This window comes from Watersipora subatra, chromosome 4, assembly GCF_963576615.1.
Source record: "Watersipora subatra chromosome 4, tzWatSuba1.1, whole genome shotgun sequence".
In the NCBI taxonomy this organism is placed as follows: Eukaryota; Metazoa; Bryozoa; class Gymnolaemata; order Cheilostomatida; family Watersiporidae; genus Watersipora; species Watersipora subatra.
Genome location: NC_088711.1, coordinates 60,057,652 through 60,084,971, shown reverse-complemented (window position 1 = coordinate 60,084,971; position 27,320 = coordinate 60,057,652). Strand labels below are relative to the sequence as shown.

General features: G+C 34.6%; 1 protein-coding gene and 1 long non-coding RNA gene across 3 annotated transcripts; both read left to right on the top strand.

Annotated features, from left to right (window-relative positions):
* The first annotated feature begins 348 nt into the window (after positions 1 to 348).
* On the top strand, positions 349 to 12,555 carry LOC137394833 (uncharacterized). 2 transcript variants are annotated; one of them, XR_010978383.1, is made up of 5 exons: positions 369 to 440; positions 6,521 to 6,614; positions 9,263 to 9,424; positions 9,753 to 9,853; positions 12,083 to 12,555. It is a non-coding gene; the product is annotated as an uncharacterized lncRNA (long non-coding RNA). The 2 variants fall into 2 exon arrangements; XR_010978384.1 differs by lacking the exon at positions 6,521 to 6,614 and having other exon boundaries at positions 349 to 440.
* Positions 12,556 to 18,688: 6,133 nt separating this feature from the next.
* LOC137394725 (uncharacterized) lies at positions 18,689 to 27,196 on the top strand. The gene is made up of 5 exons (XM_068081488.1): positions 18,689 to 18,943; positions 19,453 to 19,538; positions 20,877 to 21,069; positions 23,523 to 23,696; positions 26,553 to 27,196. The coding sequence occupies exons 1-5, from the start codon at positions 18,757 to 18,759 to the stop codon at positions 26,702 to 26,704; spliced, it is 792 nt and encodes a 263-aa protein (XP_067937589.1). The 5' UTR covers positions 18,689 to 18,756; the 3' UTR covers positions 26,705 to 27,196.
* Positions 27,197 to 27,320: the final 124 nt, after the last annotated feature.

Genomic DNA, 27,320 nt, shown 5'->3' with positions numbered 1-27,320 from the left:
TAGTTTTAGTAAATATTATATGTTTTGAATATTTTGCTTTAATCATTATATTTACTCAAAGCCTAGCGAATGTATTCCGAGACATTCAAAATTTCCTTACCAAACCAGCTAGTCGTCTTTCTCTCAAATTTTTCATTTCCGGCGTTTTGAAGGCAAAATGTTTTAACTCAAATATCTCGTCTTTAGGCTAACTTATGGCTTTCTAGTTTTGCATATAGTAAAGCTAAGGTCTTAAGTGTGTATTAGTTTTTGTTTTATAGTAATTATGTAGTTTACAATGTAAAAAAATTAATATTATTATTCGGCCAATCAGGGCACAATCAAGACACTTTTGGCATAACAATAGCTTAATATCATGGTTGTCAGCTCAGCAGCTTTGCTGGAGTACGTCTGAAAATCCTGATTTTGCCGATTAGTTGGCTTTTTATTTTAACAAGCTGGTGAGAATGTGTGTGATTTTGCTTTGAGAATCTTAAATATTTCAACAGTTTTCTAGTAATATGCTTGTGATTATTTTACCGTGATAATTTCTTACCTTCCATAGCGTTCGAATGTAGTAAATGTGAATTGATAAATGATCATACTGCAATAATGTACAATAATATTATATGTGTTTTTGTTCCTATATTGTGTCGTCAATTTTTGCTTAAAACATTTCTCATAGTCCGTTTCGCAAAACCTGGATAAAGTGCTCATCAATTTGTATTGACAATAATCGCTAGTAGCTAATGTCAGTTGTTGTGCGTTGAAACTGTATTCTTTTGTTCTCTTCATTTTATTTAGTTTTTATGCTAACGAAATTTGATATTACTGCTGAAAAGTGAAATAGAAGCTGTCTAAAGCTTGTCACACGGTTGCCCTCACTTCTTTAGCTGGTGCCTTAGTCCATGTTGTGCTTGTTTTCCTTTTTGTCCTAAGCGTGTGACAATTTATTAGTTAAATTAGCTATCGCTTATCTAAGCTGCATTACTACACACACATGCACACTGGGAGCTTTTAATTTAACCTGGTGGTGCATTCACTGCTTCCAAAACATGTTGTTTCTATTAATGTGTTTTCTTCCTGAAGCTTAACACCTGTCGTAAGCACGCAGAGCTTTAAGCTACGACTTCCTTGTGATAAGTTCTACATCAGTAAGCTGCTTAAAAATTAGCAATTATCAAAATATGCATGCAACTGGTGTTAAGTCAACTCAAGATTTGCTTGTAAAGTTTATCATTGGAAAAGAAAAGGCTAACTGTAACTCTGTTACAGCTTCAGTACTGTTTTAGCTGCCATTGTTTAAGGTGATTTTAGCTTTTGTATCTGTACGCTATCATTTTGTGTTTAGCTAGTGCATCAGTATGCTGTAACATTTAACCTCATAGATTTTATCTTTGAGTAGCACTTAGAAGGTTTATTGTTGAAAAACTCCATATATCTGCATTACGCCTATAAATTGGTAGTAGATCGCTTGGGTAGTTATGGTAAAAATTCTCTGTTATGTCGTTTTTAAGCATTTCACAACTGCACTAAATTTTAGATTCTATAAGGTATTGCAAACAAAGACAAAACTCTACAATTTAACCAAAAGTAAACGGCTTTTAGTTCAGCTACTGCAATATTACCTAGAATTTAGAATAGGTACTTCGCTAAGCTGTAACTTGTAAGCTATATAAATGTGTACGGCCATTTATATTAAGTTTGTACATTGTATAAACTAGATATAAATACTCCACCACAGATATGAATAATCACAATGATGAAATGACATATGAGAGTCTTAGAATGTGGTTTGAGCTGCTTCATATTTTTCCTAAAGCAAGGTGTTTGGTTTGCAGTAGATAACAAAGCTCGGACGTTTGCCAACTAATGCTGTAGAATTACTTACATATACATGATCATGTGATGTTCATCTTCTTTCATGCAATAATACAAAATAAGAAGTTTCTACCAAATTTGCAACACCAAACAGGAACATAATTCAATCGTCAGCTATCATTCAAAATAAAGCTTGTGGCATTTTAAAAATTAATGTGAAATTTATTTTCTGTTTTGAGAAGTGTGCATTAAAATAGCAAACGCTACAATAATTTTAAAGCATTTAATTTTTTTAGATTGTTTTATCTTCAGTTTTTTGTCTTGCAAAGGTTACATATCTGTTATAGAAATTTCACTTTTTTATTTCACATCCCAATTGACTTTGTTAAACTACTTTTCACTAAAGACTTTAAAAAAGTGAAAATATTACTGACTGTTTTTTACTAAGGCATTGTAACGTGACATTTTGAGTATCATAGACGTGTTTTATATATGGTCTTTCTTTAATAATTCTTTGTTTTGTTTAAGTTGTTAAAAAATAAACTTGTTCATCCATAGCTCGGGTAAATGGATCAACTGTGTTGAAAAAAATAGTTGTTTGTATTATGATGATATTTAATATGAATAGCACTTATTATGTGTGACACAGGATTTAATAATGTGTCATAGTGGCTCACTCTGATCAGCTCTTATTTGAATCCAACACACATATACACCCAACATCAGGCATCACGTCATCATACGCTTACATGTATTGTAAAAGAAATTATGCATGACTAGTAAAAAGAAATTAATGAAGAGTTAAAAAATCGTTATTTTTTTATAACTAATTTATTTATTTATATGAATCTTTTCCGATTTTGATGATTTTTTGTGAAATTTTATCTTTTGGAGAAATTTTGCTCATGTAAATTGTCTGTGAATTGCATTGCACATCAGAATGTTGGTGAACCCACTTTGCAGTATTAGGGACTTACATATTTTAGTTTGAGAATTTCTCAAATTCAACAGCAATATAAAATTATAATTTGCAAACTACATGTGAGTTAGTGGAGTAGAGCTACTAGCAGCTGCACATAAAAATGCACTATGAAACATTTTGGCACATTCTTCCTTAGTGTTATCAATGTGGTTCATCATCTAAAATTTAAATATCAATTTGCCAGTTTTTTAGTGCCGGTTTTTTCTTTTGATTGAACAAAACCAAAGGTGAAAAATACTCTTCAATGTTTGCATTTGTGCTGATTGCGGTAAAGAGTTTGATGTCATTTATTAAACAGAGTAGTAACTGAAAAAACTGTACCAGTTACAAATGCTACCTCACAATTACTCCTCTAAAGTGTTCCACTAGATAAATATTTCACTCATACGTCCTGAATTCAATGGTCCTTCTGTAACATTGTACAACATGTGCAGTCAATTATCTCCATCACACATGGTAATTCATGACAGGAGTGTTTACAAAGTTATTACACACATCAAAGCAATATTAGTTGTCAAGAAACAATGATTTTATAAACTTATGAAAAAATATGAAAAATCATGATTTTTTTCACGAAAAAATCTTGATTTGGTTTTTGTACCAACCCTGAATCATATCTATTTACAGACCACTTTCACACTATGTAAATTTCTCTAATCAAAATTGTGCGATATTCAATGTTTCCCCAGTGTATTTGGCAAAATGATATCAATCCTTATAAAAAATAATTCTTAATTTTCATATCAACAACAACTGGGATACTGGCCCTTATAAGCTTTTGACACCTATTGTGGTACCATATGTACGTCTCTTCAAGCAACGATTTACTATGTTCAACACACTAGCTAAAATTGCTGCAACTTGGCAAAGCTTTAAACCAGCACCGTTGAATAGCATGCAATGCACCGAGATTTTAGACTGACTGAAATATACTAATACACCTAACTTCACTTTCCAGATAATATTTGCTAACAGCTTACAAGACTGACATGCTAACTCTAGCAAATTACCGTAAGCAGCAGTGGTTTCAGCAGCATCATTAGGATAATGGTGATAACCTTTGGTGATAGTGATACGTAGGCTATGTTCCAATACGATTGGACATAGAACCTTATGATTCTATTAGTTTTTGAATACTGTTGGTTTGGTTTGCCCTTGATCTATATTTTCAAGTGCAAATACATAGACTTGAATATTTTATGTATGATCAAACACGTTTTATTATGTATTTGTGATTCGTATTTAAACAATGTTTCACACCCGTCTACTGAACTAAACTGAAAATAGATTAAATATGTATTATTGGCTACAGACAATATATCTAGCACATAATTAAACTTTGAATTATTATCCTACAAAAAGCTGGAATACTCTGAATATAAATGGAATGGCCTAGTTTTAGTCCACAACTTATATTACAGTAATACTTCAACTTACGAGTGCTCCAACGTACGAGAAACTTGAGATACGAGCCAGCTTTCAAGCAAGTTTTAACACTAACATACGAGCCATGTTTGAGTTACGAGCACTTGAGTCAGTTGCCAAGTATGCCGGAGGTGTTTTATGAGAACAGCATCACTCTGTATTTTTCAACTGCTCAGGTTATACTGTTGTACCGTGTTTTTTTGTGCAGAATTATGTGAATTAAACGTACTGTGCGTAGACCGAAAGTTTGCCAGTAAAATGAAAGATAATACAAAGAAAAAGCAAATAACAATTGATATTAAACGGAAAAATATTGAAAAATATGCGAAATGTGTATGCGTGATTGAGCTAGCTAGGGAATATGACAGAAATACATTCATAATTATCAAACAGAAGGATTATGTTCAGGGCATTTAGTTCGCAAAAGGACTAACCATAGTTTCTAAACGGTGCAGCGATCTTCACGACCGCTGATGGCATTGGACAAACAATTGGCCGGTGACAGCGTAACTGAAACGATGCTATGTGAAAAGGCCGGCGCTATCTATCCAAACTGTTTAATAGACCTTCGGACAAGCTGGCTAGTGGTCGTGCATTAACCATTTGTGACGACACTTGTGTTCGTCCTAATCGCAACATGTTGCAAGGGCGACAAAGGCAAACATCCTTAAATAGGTTTATCTTAAAACGGCCGGCTAGTCGTGAAAGTGAAAAAAAGGAAAAATTTCTCGCTAACCAGCAAGAAACTTCAAACTATGAACGCCGAAGAAATTTTAATTACGTTTAGTTGAAAATGAAAGTTTGCTTTCAGGTTTGCTTCTAAGTTTGTCTTTTAACACTTTGATAAAATCCAAATTTATCAAAGTCAACTGTTGTAACGAAGGATAACTTATATCTCCCTCCCTGGCAAAAGCGAGTGTTAACTGCTATTGTATGTATTTAATTTTACATGTTAATTAATCACATTTCCTTGCATCATTTTTTATTTGTTGCTTTTTGAAAGCATGTAGTACGTAAGGAGAATAACCAACATGTTCTTTTTGTTACAATATCTTGTTTTGAGTGTTTTATTTGCTTATTTTAGAGTATGGAAACCAATCAATATATATTTAATTGTTCTATACATAAATAAATTGCACCAACATGCGAGTAAATTGACATACGAGCTCAGTCTCGGAACGCATTAAGCTCGTAAGTTGAAGTATGACTGTATAAGACAAAGTTGACACGCCTTTTGCGTTAGGTAATTTATCTATTTGCTATATTTTATAACGAATAAAATTATTTGTGAAAGTTGTGATTTTGCAAAGAACTATAATCATTTTGAGTTATGTATTGTAGACATTTTGTCATGGTTTTGCTGTCTGTCATAAAATGTTTCCTCCAGCTCAGCCACTTTTATATCGCTAACTCAAATGAGAAGGCTGGTCAAAACTGTTGGCACAACTCGCTTCTCAAATTTTTGATATTTTGTATTTCCTCTCGCTGGAGTCAGTCTGTCACTTTCACAACCCCTCCAATTACAAACCTATTTGGCACTTGCAATTTGGCAACAAAAGAAATACGTTGGCACCACGTGTTTCAAATTCTTTGAATATTTTTTCAAATTTTTGAAGTAACTTGGTAATAAAAGTACAGTTTATTTATTTGCTAGCAAAGATGTAGCAGGTTTCGCTGCAATCACGTCTTGCTTATTACTTAACATATCTTTGCCAAAAATCTTTTCCAATTATATCATCAACTTCATTTATTATGTCAATTGTTAAAGCTATTACGTGTTATCTATTTTAGTTGCTAAATTTTGTTTTTTCATCATAATTATTATCTTAAGACAGTTGCCAGTTGTATTTCATTATTTTCGGTTTGGATTTTTATTAATCAGGTTTTAAAATGCATTCAAAAAAAACTTTTCGGTTGGGTTTTAAATGTGGCTTTACCTGGTGTTACAAGTACACAAATATTTCATGCTTATCCACTTATTGCGTTAGTTTTATATCACACTTATTTCTAGTTCTTGCTTAGCGGGCATTTTGCATGACTAACAGCCATCTAAAAGGGGCTGTTTTTTGTCGCTGTAGTTCGGCAGTGTCGGTAGGATTGTTCATTCATTTCTTAAGTGACTTGCATAAACATTGGAGCACATCACCTGCTGCATCATTGAAATTGTTTCTATTTCACAATTTCTTATAGTATAACTGTTACACTTCCCAGATTATTAACAGTGTGTATTCAAAACACAGAACAACCTGTAATACGATCAAACCGATATCTATTTGTTGTAATATATGCTTTGTAAAATCGTTATTTTTGTAGTAAATCTTTACTATAATAAGAGCAGTGGCCGTCTGTTGAAAGACATGCCAAGAGCGCTAGGAATAAAATTGTCTCGCGCGGCACTTGAACTCAGGTACTCCGATTTACAGTAAAGTACTCTAACCATGACACCACAAAATTAAACGAAAGGAAATAATTATCTACATTATCTACCGATCCTGAGCTTAGTTTCGCTTTACTAAATCTTTTGTTTTTATTGCATTTTATTGTTAGCAATGCCCAGTCATGCTAGACGCATTACAGTTACTAATTGTAGATCTATGGACTTTGGGTGATTGTTATTTAACAATAGCACTGCTGTAAGTTATTATTCATAATTTATCAGTAATAATAATGCCGCAAACTGTAATAATATTGATAAATCGTTCGACTCAGACATGCTCATAGTCTTTGCGAAAATGGCCGAAAAAGTCTTCAATCTCATTCTGCAACGCATTTGTGGTTATCCTCTATAGCATCGGCTAATGTAAAATTTCATGATTAATTTGGTATTCAAATATATTTTATAGATCGTATAGTTCAAAAATTACGATGATTTATACGCCCCTGTCAAATACAGTGAAACATGGATAACTCAAACTTCACGGGACCGAGCGAAAGTGTTTGAGTTATCAGAGCGTTCAAGTTATCAGAGCACAGCCACAAGTGAATGTATTTATCAGTAGATACATATACAAACTACATGTATATATAAAACTAAAGTATAGGTTGTTTGTTGTAAGTTAAAGGGCATCTGATGTAGAGTTTTAAAGTATTTATCAGAAAATATAGATATTTTTATACACTTGAGATTTGTGTATTGTTTTAGGTGATGTGACTGCCAGAACTTTTTCAGATTAAAATTGGCAAAACCTTATCGCGGTTAAAACGCTCAGAAGACATTTTTTCTTCTGAGTGTTTTACTCGAGATCAATTTTGCCAATTTTAATCTTAAAACGTCTTGTCAGTCACATCACCTAAAACTGCATACAAATCTCAGCCCAATAGAAAAATATCTATTCTTTCTGATAATTTTTAAAACTGGACATAAGTAAACATTTATGACCAATGCAAAAAAGCATGCTTTACATCTGATCAGTTGTTTCATTTAAAAAACTTATCGAGTGTAGTCTGTGACAAGGTATTTTTTGACAAAGATCAACAGTGACTTATTGTAGAAATAAATTTTAAACAGTTATTATAGTCCTTAAAAACTTATTAGCCTTTTCTAACAAAATTGGCCCATCGATAGGTACGCCTTCACTACGCACTTGTCTAAACCAAGTCAATAATACACCATCCAAATCATCGTGCGACGTTGAACGATCTCTTAGCTTTGATGAATTTTGGTCACATAACGATCTTATTCTTTCTTTTTGTTTAATCCATGTTGACACTGTAATTTTTGGAAGATTTTCTCTTTTTGATAATGCTGATAGCTTTTGTCCTGCTTCGATTTCCTCGAGTACTTTAAGTTTGTCAGAAGGTTTCTACGCTTTTCTTTGCTTGCGTGATGCCATCGTAAAGCGGATGTCTGTTGTAGCGGATGCCAAGCCACGAGCCTATTTGTGACATTTTATCTTTATGTATCCGCATATAATCACTGTTACAATATGCAATATGTTTTTTGCATGCTGTGTCTATCTTTATTAAATTTTTATCGCTAATACCTTCCAACGATTATAGCTTGGCCGTAACTTAGCGACCCTATTAATCATTTTATACAATTTCTTTTTCGGTTCCATTATACGGTACGGGGGAAATTATATGTACACTATACGCGTACTAAAAACGCTTCCGTTAAGAAAGCAGAGTACTCTCAACTCCGCGACTAGTGGAAACTCCTTCGAAATAAATTGAACGGAAACCATTTGTGAATTCGGCAAAAAACTGTTCGAGTTAACGGTGCCGAGGTCGAGTTATATAAAGCCATTTATCATTGCGTGGGAACGGACCAGGCAAATCCATTCGAGTTAACCATGTGTTCGCTATATCCGAGGGCGAGTTATCCATGTTTCACTGTATTAGGTTTTACGAGTACGTAATTATGTCACGTACGTAATTATGTCACGTACGTAATTATGTCACGTACGTAATTATGTCACGTACGTAATTATGTCACGTACGTAATTATGTCATGGTTAATAAATTAATTTAGTAGCTAAAGAGTTAATTATGCACACGCTGAGTACTTATTACAATCTCTCACAGTGACTGCCAAGTGCACTAGTATTCTTATAAGAATATATCGACATTTGTTGTACAACCCAAAACTCCACAATAAGTCTTTAGCAAGTACCGCAGATAATGCCACACGGCATTAAATTGTTGAGTTAAGTAAGGCTACATAGAGAGTTAAACTCTTAATTATATGGGAAAGTCAGGACTGATAAAGTAATAATCACTAAACGAGGTTCCATTGTTACTTTCCCTTAGAAGTGTAGCCTCAGCAATAGCACAATCAGGGATACAGGTACAATATGTCTATGATTTCCGACTTACTCTAATTCTTAGTCTACTAAGTTTGAACTGGCATACATTACACATTTCATATTTTTCACTTTTGCTATTTGTCACCAGTTTCTTTATTCTTTTACTTAGAAAACTGCAATATTTTGAGGAACTTGGAACATACAAGTCATTATATGTTCCAAGTTGAACATGAACTTTGGAACATGTCAGCGCTTGGTTAGTTTAGCAGTTGCTACAAAAAGTTTACCGGTATGTCTCTCCTTTTTACAGGCAGTTGCAGCAGAAAATGTGAAGTTCTTAGTTGGAGTTTTGAATGGTCAAAAGAAGATTGTGAGCATTTGTGTCATACAGCGTGTAAATCATCTGTCATGCGAATAATGATGATATCCTGTTGTGCATCCTGGAGTCATCCTTTCCATTCTCTTCATGAGTGTAAGTTTTTCTTTGTTTTCATTGTTCTATAGTATCTGAAGTATCCTAATTCACTATAGAGAACATCTACAGCATAGCAGCATTTAACGCTCTCCTACTATTATAATCCTTTCTACGCTAATCTTGCACTATATCACATGTGTGCAAACAAGACAGGGAGTTGTCTGCTCATAACAAACGATGCAAGCAGGCACCAAGTAGCAACAGTTTTTATGCAATTTATAAAATCTTCTGTGCCCTGCAACATCTGCTGATATCATTACTCTGATTTATTCTTTTTTTTATGTTGCCTTAACTAATCTATTTGGATTTTCTTAATTACTTGTAGAGCATTTAAAGACTTGGGTTTGAGTGGATCAGTGGCATAGCATGTCAGCAATGCAGTCAGTGGTGTTTGGTATAAAATGTGAAGGACAGGATGATAAAAAGGTCAGTGTTTATTTGTTGCGTGCCTTTTTCAATTAATTGAAGAATTTTTCCTACTTCATCCTTCCACTAGTCTAGAGGGTTAATAATGGAAAACGGGAACATATGAAAGGAGTTGTTATTTTTTTTAATGTATTGAACGATATTTAAGCCTTGCAGTTTCACTGAAACAGACCATCTATACTGTATTATTATTTTGATAGTGGAATTTTTTATATTTACTGATTTTGGCCAAGTTTATGTGATAAAAATTATGATATTTCTTATTCTCATGTTTGTGAAAAGAAAAAAGGCTATACATGTAGTTCAATAAAAGCATTTCATTGTTTTTAAATTGATATGTTACTATGAATTTGCTTGTTCTGCTAAGTGCTTTATTGATATTTGTTATGAACTCTGTCCAGTTCGGTTTTTAGTTGGCTGAATCATGTTTCGTGAAGCCAGCTTGGCGTTGCGCTTAACGAATTTGCCTGTTATGACTTTGCATGTAACACCTGGCCTAGCCAATAGTATTTTTGCAGCGATGCTTAAGTACATGAACAATTATTCTATAGTATGGCAAGGATAACGTGGGGTGGAAGTTTAGCATGCTTGTCTGCAGACCTAGAGGTAATGAGTTGAAATCCAGTGCAGGTCGATTTTTTTAGATTGTAATCGCTGTAACTGAACACACGAATGACAGAACAAACACTGAGATATATACTAGAGATTACATGCTTGCTCATATAGTTTGAGTAGGGTATGATGGCTCGTTTTCTTCAAACACGTGTTGACTTTCATTAAATGGTGTACATAAGCTTTTTAACTTGTTGTGAAAGCGGAATTGTTGTTAGAGAGACAGCAGCAGTAGTCTTGTTTCAGCGATGACGTTCTAATTATTAATTATTATTTCAACAAATTTTTATAACTTTTAACAAAAGCAACATTGTTGCTGTGCCTCAAGAACTTCTGTTTCTTTGAATTCTTTTCGGCTTCCCCTATTCTTACATCTACAGTAGACTGTAAGGTATACCATACCTCCCATAACGTTAATTCCACATAAAGTAAAGAATTGATGTAAAGTTTTTGTTTCATACTATGTAAAAAATGTCATATAACATGATGTGTAAAGTCGAGGCGAGTTTTGAAATTCGATTTGAATAACACGCATCTCATGGTTAGCCTACAAATATTGTTTTCTCTCTTGCCGCGCGTGAGAAAAAAGGGTTATCTCGATTATATATACCAGTATCTTAGCAGTCTAGTTCGCCATCAGAAATCATCAGATGCGTCCGGAATATCAGGATAAAGCTCTGATAATAAGTAGCTGTGCAATAATTCTGTGTAGTCTGTTTAGTAATAATAGTAGTTTCATAATAATAGTTCGTTTGCCGACTCAAATGTCACGAATTGGAGTATCGTTGAAAATTATCTTTTATCTTCCTCGACGGATAGACTGATCAACAGATTGGTATCACTTTCATTATAGTAAAAGTTATATTTTGTTTTACTTTATTTTAGCCATATAAATCAGTTTTACTTTTGCAAAATAGACCTTGCTGTCTAGAACGAAAGAAAAACTCGAGGTAAATTGACATTAAAGGTGTGCATTCTCCATAACTCATTGTAAAATTACCACAATGGACCATGAGCCGAGTGATTGTGATAAGAAAAAGGTGAAAAGTGGTCTATACGTGTATAAACCAATACTACAGTTACGGTACAGTCATTAAATTTAAAAAAATTAAGTCTAGTCTTTTATATTTGTGAAGGATCAAAGTGGTGAGTTTGGGGAAATCTTGGAATAGATTCGGCAATTTATATGTATTTTACTGTAAATATAACGTAGATTTCCTATAAAATAAACGTTCCCGAAACCGATTGCTTACATTGTAAGAGTATCTAAGGTATAGGATGTTAAAATAATCTCCTTAGCTTTGATACTTTTTGACTGTTTTGGTAATTGAGCAAAGCCTAATACAGATCATAACAGCTGGTTTTTGGGTTAGCTTTCGTTTACAACTCTTCTTTGTATGTTTTCGCCGTTAATGGGTCATTTCATCAGTGCCTGCATTTAATTAAGCTGATGGCCAGGACCATAAAAAAAACAGGACTGTGTAGGCTGATATGAGCTGACTCGTGGGATCTTCAGTCCAACATGTGATACTTGAAGTTGATTGCTTCATTTCGTGCAAGAGTTGATGTATTTGTCATTCAAGAGTTGTCTTATTTTGTTAAATAATACTGTTTTAGGTCAAGAACCAACAGATGTTTAGAGGATGATCTGTATTGACAGTCGCCAAATTTCATTTCTTCGAACCTTCCATTTTATATTTTTCACTTTGTTGGTTTTCTAGCAATTCTGGAGACTAGCTGTTTCTATTTCTTCAAGTGTATTATGTGTGTTATTTATATTGATTTCTGAGTATTCCTCTTCGTAATGAGCACCATCATCTATTTACGTCGAGTCGCTAAGGCTCTCGGATCTCTCTCTCTGTTGCTGTTTTTATTATAAGAGTATTTTTTGCTGTTTTCTGTCTATTTGCTAGTTTAGTATTTAATGGTTTCTAATACCGAAGGTCAAATGTCCAAAAGGTTAGCTTCTATCTAATCTCAATTATCTCTCAAACACCAGCTTTTTTCTAGACAATCATGATCATGTTGTTTGCAGAGTTTATTGTTAATTTATTTGCTCTCTATCTGCCAATAAACTTTGGAGCTACACATTTACTAAGCTTTTTATGCCGAGATCTGACGTCAAGCTGTTTAAATAATGGCTAGGCTTTACCAAGGCAAACAAGTCTTATGCCACTTTTTGTGTAGCATCGTTACGTAACACAACTAATGCCTCGTTATTAAATGACTGACTTGGCATCGCTAGCCGGTGTCTTGTTGCTTCAGGTGAGGACTGTGTATCAGCTATTTGCTTACAGCATTCAATAGAAATGCACGTGGCGTGTCTCAATTTTCAAGGACTAAGTTTCCGACAAAACTATATTTTAGCTTGTTATTTCTACACGTTAATATGCCTCGTGTTCTGATTAGCGCAGCAAGCTACATCATTCTGCATATCTCCTTCAGATATAGATAGATACTAACTTCATTTACACCAGTCCATGCTGTTTAAAGCAAATTATATCATGAGACAAACAACAACAAAAATAGTAAAGTAAATTATGTGTATTAAAAAAATGCTCTTATTGCATAACGCCGTTCTGTAATGTGAATTGGCAAGGTGCTGCTGTCTGTATAAGGTGCAGTGATTTTTTCTTGGAAGTAGGAAAGCAATGGATGGTCAAGCAGATTGGAGATACAATTTGAGTATTTTAAAGGACAAATATCTAAAGATACATTTAGCTCCTCGGCATTAAGCCCCTACTTACCTCAGATATGACAGCATTTACTTGGTTGTTTTAAGATGGCAGCATTCATGCTATACCCCAAGTTAAGTATGCAGTGACTGCGATGAACATGTGATACATAACATATATTTGCTTTTGTACCTATGTCACATTTACATGAAGATAAAATAAACACAGCATGTAAATCATATGGATATTAATAGAATTGTCTTACAAGGCATCTCAAGAATGTCTTGTAAGACAAACACAACATTTGAACAGCAATTCACATTATTGCCACTTTTGCCATTTTCTACACAAACCCTGTCCAACTCATCTATGTGTACATCATCTATGTCAACTCAACATCATCTACGGTTGATACTGGTATTCAAACTAGAAAAACATTAACACCATCTCACCATTGCTAGAGAACGCTTATGCTAATTTCTTACCAGATGATTAGCTCATTGGCTCCTAGTTCTTTGTACTAGATGCAAATCTGAGCACTCGTTGGTTCTGTGGTCTCATTCCTATCTACTCACATTCTTGCACGCACTGTTTGTGGTTTTATAAAATGAATTCTAATAGGACTCGTGTATAGTTGTCAACGAGATGGCTTGTCAAAGCAAGAAGGCATAGTACATGCCAGGAGAGTGGAAGAATATTTAATAATGGAGCGATAATATTAATATGAATGGTGTGACTGTTTCCTTTGAACAATGATGTGCAATCAACCATACTAAAGCTGAGCTAGGCTGTTAAACATGGAAGTAGTTTGGGATAAAGGAAGTCCAGCTATTTACTCCAATAGGTATAAACTTTTCAAAGAATGATTTACCCTCTTCTGTTGTTCATGACTGCATGGCTATTTAGAAACAAAGAAGCTAAATTTGAGATCTATTTATCGGAACAAAAAATAATTTAATAAATTACAAATAAAAGATGATCCAGAAGAAAAAAGTTTGATGTTCCCTGCTTATTAGCTGTTCAGCTCAACATTGATGCGACTTTCAATTGCGTTGTTTATTGGTCTAAACTATGGTTCATTTGTTTGCAGAAAACGTATAATATAACATTTTTTACTTGAAATTAGGCAAGTCTATTGCAAAATCTTTTCTATATCTTTACATTTTAATGAAATTTCTATTGCCTAACCTCGTTTATAGAGGATTTATAAATTACATATTTTAAGTAATGCACAAGAGCGTGTGAATTACTTTTGGATTATTATGAGATGAATGCGGCGTGACACTCGAGACACTTGCTGACACTTGCCCTCGATGAGGATTATCTAATGTTTATGACACTTGAGTTAATCCTGGTTTACTTAGTCTCCTTATCCTTTAGATCCAAAACAGCCATTAATTAATAAAGAACCATTGCTTACATAAAGCAACAAGTGTAAGGATCACAGGCTACCACTCAAATTTATAAGCCTGTGCGAAAGGTTAACATGGTCAGGCCAGACTTCTCGGAGTTAAATTAAAGGCTTATAAAACTGTTGAGTTAGACTTGACTAATAACTACGGCGTATAGGCTCTCTAAAGGACCTCTAACAAGGGCTAATAACTTAGGTAGTTAATATTGGGCAAAGACACACAAATATGATTTTACAAGAAATGTGGAAGTGCGTTGAAACTGATGATATTATTTTAGCAGTTTAATGATGCGATAAAGCGACATGTTGGCATTGAGTGACAAGCTTTCTGCTCTAAACGGGTTAACTTGAAACTTAGCCAACTTTGTAGACTGCTCGATATTGGTAATTAAACAGGACCACTCATCACTATTTAGTGCGGAGCTGTAACTTTCGTAAATTCGAGTGTCGTACAAAGTAAAAGTCTCTACATATTCACAGTTCTGTCACGCATATTTGATAGGCCTTTTGTAACTTTTTTGAATGTGGTAACAGAAGTTAACATGCTAAAAAAGTTTTTACAAACTTTTAGCTACATTTTTGCTCTTTTAGCACTTTATCATTTGTACTAATCAAATTTGGCTCATGTTAAAAACCTTTAACGTTTATCAAAGAAAGCATTTACAAAAATTGACTGGTGGTCGAGAATGTCTGTACTGCAAACAACAGGTTGGGGTTTGATTTCCAAAAAAGGCCACTGGTGGTGTCAGTAATGACATCCAACTCTAAATCGCTCTCTACAACTGAGTATGTCTCCAGTCATAGAGGTATCCTTGCCACTGGACTCAGATACATCCAGTCGAGATATCATAGAGCCAACGTTTGTGTAACAATGCTCTTAAAACCAGGTACAGCCTCCCCTTACACCTGTCACCTATCCTAGGGATTGCTCACACAAAGCTAATCCTTAGTTACAAGGAAATGGTTATAATTTCCAAAAGGTAATTCATGTCTTCGGTCAATGCTACTACAGTACTGATAGTATGTGATAGAAAAGTGGAACTCCCTTCCTGTTAGTCTTAATAAGTTTGATTGACTTGTTAAGAACTGAACCTAACTTCTGACTGCTCACCTTCAAGAACTTGTCAAAATATTTTCTGCTTTACAGGGCGTGTTTTGAATGGTTTACAAGCCTTCCGCCGAAACCTTTGTGTCAACAAACTCGCATGTTAATGTAGTGTAGCTTTGTTTCTGTTAATATTTTAATGTAGTATGTAATATATAATAGAACAATGTACTTTATATAGTAAGTAGTACATATAATATCTTATAGGTAAGTATATGAACACCAGTAGTTCAAAAGAAGCTCATCGGTCAAAAACTTCACCTGGTGTTTTAGGTTATAAATTCAGCTACAAATCACAGAGGTATTCATTGATAAAGAAAATATAAAAGTAAACCATAGAGTAAGTCATAGAATTAATCGTATGTAGAATTATTTTTAATAAAGTGTAATTGGGATTTGTCAACACTAATTTTTCGCTTTTATACGGTAACAATATTTTCTTCCTTGACACAGATAATGGCTCGAAACGCACTCTTCAATATAGATAAATGTGTTCTTGATTTCCAAAACTTTTCAGCCGATACATTGAAAGCCCAAGCCATAAATGTTGTCCGCTTGATAAGCTTATTCTATATAGCTATATTTCAGGGCTGCCAGAGCTAGTCTAACTGGTGCCATCTGAGAAGGAAAGCAGTGTTATAAAAAGCAGCGTTTTATATAGATGTTACTGACAGGAGGTCTAGTCAAGGCTACTGACACGTCTAGGTCTAGTCTAGGAATTAGGCTTTCAATTTGAGTTTCCTACCGCGTTCAACCTATCGACCTGCTTTCAATTTCCTGCAGCTACCTACTATGAAAACTCATCGTTCTGGTTTAACATGTACGAGGAGGAAGCAGCCCAACTCTTCAATGTGATATATTTATATTTTTTATAATGAGTTTAATTTACATGACAGAAACTTGATCGCTAAAAGGTTGATAGATCTAATTACCATGGATGGGCATCGTGCCAATGAAGATCAAGACAAATTGTTCTGCATGGCTTCTGTCATATAGATTTATCTGACACATTCTTAAAAACTATTTGAGTCAAGGTAATAAACGAGATGATTAGAAACTTTATAAGAAAAATTATTTTAATAAGCGATAAAATTAAAAAGAACAAAATGAAAAACTCTTTTTCGAGTTTCCTCAATTTGTGCTCTGAACTTTGGCATAGCGCTACCGTGATTATTTTTGGCCATGATCAGTGAAGGTGTCTAGCAGCCGAATATTACAATTTCATCTCATCTTACCATGGCAGTGTTCCGAAAGACCAAGTTGTTGTCAGTCACAGATAGTGACTAATTGTCAACAGATATGTCCTACCAGTTGACACGAGTAGTCAATAGCTACATCCTGCCAGTTGACACGAGTAAACAGGTGACAATGAGTAAATAAAATATGTAAACTATTATGTATAATTAATTAAGCTTTTGGGTGCCGAGCGATGTGAACTTTTTTTGAAGGTAGGAAATGCCATGAGATATTTACTAATCAGAATTTTTTAGAACAACACTTTCTATTATATATAGGATATGAGTTCATTCAATGAGCCCATGGTTTATTGGCTGGTTAGTTGTATTATTTGTAAACAGTGATATGGGCCGAGTAATTCCTTTGAAGATACGAATACAGACAGAATGCGCATTGTCCTCTGTCTCTTTTATAAATCAATAATGCTTTTACAATGGCATGTCTCATGGCTTTTAATGCCGTGTGGCACCATATTTCCGCCTCCAATCAATATTATATATGGTCTGATTTTGAATTATGTTGTAATTCAAGTTTTGATTAATTTTAAGTGTGACCTGATTTGGTAACTCGGCTTTTGTTTCTACGCATCAAGAGGCAGGCGCTTGTTCAGTTAGCAACGACCGCGTCACACCGTTCCCTCTTGTTATGGCTACTACAATGACTAGTAAAATAAGCAATTCAATACTTTGTTTGAGACATTCCTGTCAAGCATTCTCGGTTGCTCAATGCTGACACGCTTAAGTTACAACTAGAAGAAAATACGATGCGTGGTGAATGAAGGAAAACCGCTGTCATGCCTCAGATGGCTGTCTTGACAAGCTCGTAGATGTTTGTCTAAATGTGCAGCACTGCAATTAGCTCTAATGTTTTGTCAAGGAAAGGAAGGGATATATTTCAAATTCTGAAGGGGTAGTAACACGAAAACTGTATCGGTAGCCAACACAATTGTCAAGTTTTCCAGGGTGTTATAGAATAATAATACCTGTTAAGCCAGAGAGTCTTCGCATATATTTGTAGGCAGCCTGGCCAGGTATTTCTTGGTATTTTCTGTTATGCCAGGTATGCCCTAGTATAATTTGATGTTTTAGATGACCACAAAGCCCTGCTACACGTTTTCACTCCAGTTCTAGATCGGCAGGTAGATGTACAACAAAATGTTAATTAAAGTTGTAGTTTTGAGTTTCAGTCGCAAAAAAATAAAGATGGTCATGCAATGGCAACCCTATGTAAACTCAATAAAGGTTGCCAGCCTGTCAAAAAATAAATACATTCTGTTCATTTTTTGCAACAAATTATATTATGTAAATTCATATAGTTTCTTGGTAAGCTACCAAAGCAGTATTTATTACAAATAGTTTTTAGGACTCAGACAAAGGTCTTTAAAATTATAGTTGATCAGTTGGAACACTAATGCTGTATAGAGATAATGAAAAAGAATATTTTAAAATATGTCTTCATTTACATGTGAAAGAGCTCCAGTTTTCTGCCTTTCTGGCATGCAGTACTGGCAAGCGTAGGATATCTCAGGTATACCAGCTAAAAGCTGGTATCAATAGCTGACGAATCAGGAGGTGAGGATTTGTCACAGATTTCTTCTTGCAGGAGTTCTTTCAATAATTCAAACTTCATAGCAATAATTTGTGTAGAGGATTAAAGTGAGCTCATATTAGGGGGAGTGGCCTAGATCCCAGCAAGGCCATTGGTCAATCGGATGATTGTTGAGACGTGAAAGATCAGGCCATATCTGATTAATTGCCTATAAAACTACAGACTGCTTGCAGTGTGAAGCAATCAGTTTCCCAGACGAGCAGAAACTTCCACCGGCAGTTTAGATCAAGTCCTTGCAAGACAACACTCGGCAACCATGCATATTAAACATATGATCTGCGTGCTGATGGTATGTGCTGCGGTGCATGCAAGCTGGATACCAGAGTCATCCGATGCAGCCAGCCAAGAAGATCTACCAGTCAGTGATGCCAGACCAACTCGACGAAGCAGCTCCAGACGTTCGCATCGCTACGACGGAAGACGCTCTCCAAGGCTTTTCGACGGTGAGTGAAAAATAATTAACTATGCAATTTTTTGGTACATTTTATAGTGCAAATAAAATTCTATGTAATCACCAATAGACCTTTTTAAACTAAACTGAGGCATTACGATATGATATTATTATGATTATTTTAGAACAAATTTGCAGCTCTAGAGATAAAGTAATAAACAAAACTGCAAATAATTTCTGTTTTGCATAAATACATTTTTGTAAATCGAATCAACTTTACCCGGTGTCTAATATTTTTGGATATTTGCCAACAAATCAACATCTACTAGGAAACTGCTGTTTGACAATATATATAAAATTATAATTTTCTATTGAGGTTTACTATTAAGCACAAATATTAAGAGTAAACAAACTTAAATCTAAATGAATTAGAAAATTTTAAAATGGTGTTAATCATTCTATAAACTTTTAAGCATTTTATTATTGATGATGTTACCTAACAACTAGCTCTTTGTATGGATGCTGTAGTGCACTTATAACAAGCATCTGATGTTATTGCAGAATTCCTGCAAATGATTGCAATCAGTGGTGAGGTTCCTGAAATGAATGCGGATGGCAGCTTCAGCGCATCAAGGGGAACAACTCCCGTAAGTTACTTACACACTCAGAACTGACAACATATAATTACATAACTGTAAGTTAACTTCTGTTACAAGTTTGTAGGAGTTTTGTTGCTTTTTCTTAACTGCATATAAAATGAGCTACACTTGTAGCTAGAAATTAACTGTTGTGTCACCAACAGAGTTATCTTCTCCTTCTCTGCATCACATTTCTCAAAAAAAACCGGTGTAAGTTACAAAAATTACAATCAAACCATATGAATGTTTCAAGTTACAAAATAAAATTTTGGCAAATGTTTCTTTTCACACGCAAGGTCATTGCAAGGTCATTTCCAGTAGGCCTACATGACATCAAATATTTCTTCAAACGTAAGTTTTCTAATTCTTTGTAAACATAGAAAATTGGTAAAAGTTAAAAATGGTTGTAACTAGTTCAAAAAGTTGAACTACATTGTCAATTCAAATTACTCGCCCCATCAATGAACCTAAATATTGCTCTTCATGACACATCTGTTCACCTGTCTCCAAGATAAGATAACAATGATGTTTCACTGAATATTACTCCATTAATCTACTTTATTACGTTTAATTTAAGATTTTACTCCGATTTTTTGCATAGTTTTAAATTATTTGGGTGCTTATATAATTTATAAATATAATTAAGTATTTGGTGTTTCTTCTGCGCTAGAAAAAAAACAAACCAAACAAAACGTAAGTTCATAAAAAATTTGCTCAAACATGATTGTTTATTTGTAAGCTGAATATCATAACTGATTAACTCTAGAAGTTGTGTTCACATGACAGTGTTGCTATTTTCACAAGGGCTGTTGACGCTAGGAGCTATGTTTACTGGTGCAGTTAGATTTTTAATGAAAAACATCATTTGACTTTTTACATTTTTTGCTACAGACTTGAACAAGTCAAGCAGTTTCGCAATAAATTTCAAATCTCGGTTTTTATAATTTATGTCTAACCTTTGTACATGGAACATGTGACTAGCACAGATGACAAATGATGAATTGAACTGCAAAACAGTTTAAAACTTGACTTCATAATTTCCTCATATCTTGCCTGAGTAAACAGAACAACTTTAATAGAAGACATCACCAAATAACTACACCTTACAATGCTTTCATTAAGTTAACTGTTTTAATTGAAATTGTTTTATTTTTCATATTATCTTCATACTTTATGAATTTTTATGTAGCAACAACGTAACTTTAGCTATTAGTTGGTCAATATTGTTCAGTTATTATCATTTTGGTCATGTATCTTATTATTTTTGAAGTGTAGCATTCATTAACAATATGAAGTCTACGTATTAACAATCCTCCAGCCTCTAATACTGCCATGTTATGTCAACAGACCAGGAATTCCACCGATGATGTACGAGACTCGATGAGGAGTTACATCAAAGGCCATCGTCCAACGGCACGGGAGAGTGAAGAGGAGTTGGAGGCTGAGGTGCTGGCTGACGAAGTCGAACCGAGCCTGGAAACTCCCAGAACAAGGCAGACACGAGATGTTGACTTCGGCACCATTCAAGACGAACTAGAAGGTGTGTAGCTTATCTTCTCTAACTGCTCAATCTCTGAGATATTCAGGGCTTGTAGCAATTATTTGCGCTGTGGAAGCTTACAGACATTTTATCCTCCAAAGGGAGCAAATAAAGCCGGCATGCAGTTTCGTCAAAACTCGAAACACTGCTGTACATTTTTAATGGCAAACACTAGCTTTATCCAGATTTATTGAAAAAATATCTTCTCTTGTTTTAATATTTTTACATGGTGACTAAGATTGTTTAAGTTGGTAACCAAGACAGGGAACTTAGCAAACTTTGCTAATAATTATATGAAAACACGGCTAACCGATAGATGCGGACATAAATTAAGATTCTTAGGCTATCTTAATAGTTCAACTTTATATGTTTTTGAAAGTTTAAAAAGTTAATTACATTTTTATTACCGTCTTCCCGATGTGGACATCAGTGATTTACTATGATAAGCATCTTAAAAGGCTTTTGAGCCAGTCATGCGAATAATGAACAATGTGATGGCGTGATGGCAACTCCTCTGCCCATCATAATCTGCTTTATCATCGGAGCTTATCTCAATAATATTTACTGCCGGCAAGGTACTTATCATGCACAATACACACTTGCTTCAAACAAGACAGAAATGAAATTGTAATCAGGATTTTCTCCGGGAATATTAAGCAAATTGCACTTTGTTCAACTTATTTTCTAAAATAATGTCCTCTTTAATTACATGCTTTTTATCTGTCTTTATAATTTAATTTTTTTTAAATCTTAAAAAAACTGTTTTTTCCATTTATGATTTTCTGACCTTCTAAAAGAAAGGTTAACTATTTTGTATTATGACATGTTTTTAAAATTTGCAAATCTGTTTTACATCCTAACAGTGGTATTATGTCACGGGAATACCTCCTAGCAACAGTAACCTAGTTGAAGATAACCTCGCATTGTCTTTAGTACATTTTCAAATTAGATTATTTCTGCTTTAGCCTTAGAACCTCGTTTTGCACATACGAAGCTCGTAGCGCTTGTGGAAAACTACTAAACATTTATTAGTTTGTAACGTCTTCTCAAATGTCAGAAAATTTGCTAAATTCTCACACTGGAAAACCGGCCTAATCCTCCATCTGGTTTATGGAAATTCAAAGTAGAAAACGAAATTTTTCAAAAATCTGTAGAGTTGAAAGTTAGTCTATGCTACTCGCTAAACACATCCTAAAGCTTTTAGTATTAGCAAAGATGAAGGCTTTACTCAATAAAGAAGTTAAACTTTTTGTAAGACGTAAGCTTCTTTGGCGCTGGTTGCTTAACCATTTGTGTATGGATTTTCATTTTATATACTTAAAAAAAAAAGAATTGTATTGCTCATATATGCAGTTAACTTCTGCATAAAAATAGTTCATTCAGTTATTTATTTTGCCTATTCCTGCAAAATACGACGTATTTTGTAATATTTGTTTTGCAGTTTGGAAACCTACTTATAAGCACTTCAGGTAAATCACAGAAAAATAAAATGATCACATAATAAAAATATACAAAAAACCAAATTAGATGTAAAAATCTGAATTGATGAAATCGGTTGATTAAAAGGTTTTATTCTCATATCCTCTGAGATATAAAATGAAATGTAAGATTTGCAATGCACTAGTTCAGCTGTGGATAATAATAAAATACATAATAAAAGATACATTGAGTAACTTAATCAAATATGAATTAAGTATTATTTTCAAATTTTTATGGTCTATTGTTAATTTTAACTAACTTCTTGTAAAACTGCAATGTTTTAAAAACCTTTGAACATCGTGTGCTTAAAATTACTCGTGTTACGAGTGTGGTGTTACGCGTGTTATGAGTGTGGTGTTACGCGTGTTACGAGTGTGGTGTTACGAGTGTGGTTTTGCGCGTGTTACGAGTGTGGTGTTACGCGTGTTACGAGTGTGGTGTTACGCGTGTTATGAGTGTGGTGTTACGCGTGTTACGAGTGTGGTTTTACGCGTGTTATGAGTGTGGTGTTACGCGTGTTACGAGTGTGGTGTTACGAGTGTTATGAGTGTGGTGTTACGCGTGTTACGAGTGTGGTGTTACGCGTGTTATGAGTGGGGTGTTACGCGTTAGCTCAAATTTTACTTTTGTTACTGGAAACTTCATATGTTGAAGTCGTAAGTAGAGGTGCAACTGTACAGTCATTTGAATACAATATTTTATATATGCTGCCACCAGCTATAAACAATTTATGAAAATAAATTTTACAATGTTATTGCTTTTTTGCAAAACGGTCTAAAATTTCAGCCTTGTTAAAAAACAAAAAATTGGAACTATTAAAATTTGGAAGACCGCCAAGTTACCTGCAGTATGACACCTCAGTGTCTCTAAGTCGTTGGCTAGCAAATACAGTCTCCATATCTACATAATTAGGGTGAACAGCAAGGTCATATCTATAGAATATTAGACTAATTATTTTATGTGACAAAATGTAGGTATACCGCGGAGTCATTGGTCATGTTGCCTTCTCGGACAGCTCGCAGGTGACAAAGGATTCCTCTGTGACGCCTCTTTCTACGCGACAAGAGTTCTCTTCAGAAATGCCAACAGAGTTCACAATCGCAGACTGACGGGGACATATTTCAGAGATGGTCAAGCGACGGAAGCGGGTTGGTTGAATATACATCGTTCATCCTTCACAAGTATTCCATAGATCTAATCCCATTGAACCAGCCTGCCATTTCCTACCCACAATGCCAAGCAGATTAATTAATTAGATTTCCATAAGCCTTTCTTTGATATATAGTATTTCATTGTGAGAGTCGTCTTCACGGATTTTGTTTCATAACATTAGTATGGCGTGATGCATACGTAGTAGCAAATAGACCAATTACAAGGCGTTGACCTGAATTTGCACGGATCTGATAGACCCTATTATAATGACAACAAGTAGCAGGTTAACCTCTTTTAATTCTCATAGTTAGTGTGATTTCATGTGTGAACCTTTGGTAAAGTTGATGTTGAGTTGAAAACACGTGGAGCTCAGTGCACTACAGTAATACTTCAACTTACGAGTGCTCTAACATACAAGAAACTTGAGATACGAGCCAGCTTTTAAGCAAGTTTTAGCACTAACATACGAGCAATGTTTGAGATACGAGCACGTGAGTCAGTTGCAAAATATGCCGGAGGTGTTTTATGTGAACAGCATCACTCTGTATTTTTCAACTACTCAGGTTATACTTTTGTATCGTGTTTTCTGTCTTATAATTTTCAGTGCAGAATTATGTGAATTAAAAGTACGGTGCGTAGACCGAAAGTTTGCCAGTAAAATGAAAGATAATGGAAAGAAAAAGCAAATGATAACAATTGATATTAAACGGAAAATTATTGTAAAATATGCAAAATGTGTATGCGTGATTGATCTAGCTCAGCAATATGACAGAAATACATTTACAATTATCAAACCGAAGGGTTATATTCAGGGCATTTAGTTTGCAAAAGGACTAACCATAATGCGTTTCTAAACTACGCAGCGATCTTCACGACCGCTGATGGGGAGACTGCTCAGGCATTGGATAAAAGATAAACAATTGGCCGGTGACAGTGTAACTGAAACGATGTTTCAATAAAGGTGAAAAGGCCGGTGCTATCTGTAAAAATTATAAAAATAGACTTTCGGACAAGTTGGCTAGTGGTCGTGCATTAACCCTTTGTGACGACACCAGTGTTCGTCCTAATCACAACACGTTGAAAGAGCGACAAAGGCAAACGTCCTTAGATAGGTTTATCTTAAAACGACCGGCTAGTCGTGAAAGCGAAAACAAAGGAAAAATTAGCTAACCAGCGAGAAACTTCCAACTATGAACGCCGAAGAAATTTTAATTACGAAAAATGAAAGTTTGCTTTTAGGTTTGCTGTTAAGTTTGTTTTTTAAGACTTTGATAAAATCCAAATTTATCAAATTCAACTGTTGTAATGCAGAATAACACTTATATCTCCCTCCTTGGCAAATGCTAGCGTTAGCTGCTACTGTATGTATTTAATTTTACATTTTAGTTAATCACATTTCCTTGCATTGTTTTTTATTTGTTGCTTTTTGAAAGCATGTGGTAAGTTAGGACAATAACCAACATGTTTTTTCTGTTACAATATCTTATTTTGAGTGTTTTATTTGCATTTTTTAGAGTATAGAAACCAATTAATATATATTTAATTGTTCTATATATAAATAAATTGCACCAACATGCGAGTAAATTGACATACGAGCTCAGTCTCGGAACGCATTAAGCTCGTAAGTCGAAGTATGACTGTACTTGCAAAAATTACTTTAAAAAAATTAAAGTCATGTTTTTGTGTATCTTCGGGACCAAATTTAAATTGTTTAAATTGCACTTGTGTGCATATTTAATGAAAAAAGGCATGGTGTTAGATCGTTTCAAATAGCACCTCGGCTCTTCAATATTATAGACCCTTGCGCTGTCTATATTTCATGCAAATTGTTATTTATAAGCCTATAATATGGCTAGTTGACATAATGATCTCTATCGTGGGAGCTACTGGAATCCATTAATCTAAATGCATGACAGCTAGTTATATCTTAAATGGGAAGAAGTGATTACACAGATCAATGCTTTCTAGACCTGATATTTAGCTAGGTTGTGATGATCCGTGCTCATCTTTCTTTAATGGTGCTTTTGGTGTCGATACACTCCGTGCGTATTGACATATTTAGCTGTGTGTTCAATAGTATTTTCTATGACCTTTCTTATTTTTATTAAAGATTTTTTGGGAAATCTACCTGCTATTTTCTAACAGCAAGCTAGTGTTTATATTTTTGATGGATTTAGCCAACGAAACCCAGTGCTGATCACGTTGTTAGCATCTACTTAGGTCACTGCCTGTATCGAATCAAAATGTTGACTGGTTTAATCGCATATCTGGCAGCACCTCTCACATGAAGGACAAAACTTGATGCCTTTGAAAAATTGCCATAAGATCTTCCTCGCATACCTCGTTGTTTTCAAATTAATTCCTAGGTAATCATGTGCTGGCCAATTAAATTGCACATTTAATTCTTATGGATTACCACTACATAAGAAATAAATGTGCAATTTCATTGGCCAACTCATGATTACCTAAATTTAGTTTCTTAAACAAATTATTACGATCCGGAATTTTGCAACTCAAAAATACAACTGTCGCTAACATAGTTAACCAAAATGACAGCAGTGACGCAAATTGGTCCAATTACACGTCAACCTGTTGTCGATAAATTATATGTCAAGCCTGCGCCAGTTTAACCCCTTCTTTGCGCACACCGCTTATAGCATCATATTCAGACTGAGTGTATGTCTGGAAGCCTTGCAGTTTATAAAGGCTTAGAAATGGCCAGTGTATAGAAACAATAGACTACCAACCCTATGTGAGAATCCCCACAATTACACGGATATTGTTCTTTGTAGCCAATGTTCTTTCATTTAGTGGAATAGTCTTTGTTCAAGTGTTTCCATCTGGTTTTATAGGTCAGGAGATGCTCAATTCTTTCAACTCATGCGTGCAGACGGACCGCAAAGCTGAGGAGTTTGAAGGCTGCTGCAGACGCATGGCGAATATCTTTGAAGAAAGAGAGGAAAGATGGGACCAACTGTATCGGCGGCTCCGAACCAATCAATAAAAACTGACAAAGGTGCATAAAGTGAATTCCTTGAGGAAGATTGGGCGCGGCTACGCTTATGAGAATAGTCTCACTGCCGGGTGCTGAATGGTCACTATTTATTTGTGCAAAAAATATTATTTTGTATAGTGGGACCAGTCGTAAAACGAATTGTTGCGGGCTATCATTGCATTTAGCCTAAACTTGCAACAAAACTTGCCAAATTATTGGAATGTGTATTTAGTTGCTTTGTAAATAATTTTATATTTCAGATTATTTATTTTGGCTGTAAGTAGCGTCTTACTTTCTTTTATATATTCTGTTTTTTCGATATTATGTGCCCACTAATATTCGGGCACCTGATAGCACCTGCCATAATGAGTTGTCTACCTGCCTGTCTTTTCAAGTCATGACAACTGTACAGCGCAATATTCTCCTCTCATTCTACAGCTAATGTCTTTCAAACCACTCTGATAATCACTACGCAATAAACGTACTTAAGAATTGCCTTTATCAGATGTCTGTCATTTCTCCCTGGATGCATTCTTTAGTGATATAGATTCAACAGAATTGTAGCTGTTGGAAAAGAATCTTGAGATGTTATCATGTTTATGTGTGATAACAGTTAGCGGTTACA

Bases quoted from the DNA above. Each gene is read 5' to 3' on its own strand.
- LOC137394725 (XM_068081488.1), top strand. From the start codon at position 18,757: ATGCATATTAAACATATGATCTGCGTGCTGATGGTATGTGCTGCGGTG. The intron at 19,539-20,876 runs GTAAGTTACTTA...TTATGTCAACAG, and splicing joins CATCAAGGGGAACAACTCCC to ACCAGGAATTCCACCGATGA. The intron at 21,070-23,522 runs GTGTGTAGCTTA...GACAAAATGTAG, and splicing joins CATTCAAGACGAACTAGAAG to GTATACCGCGGAGTCATTGG.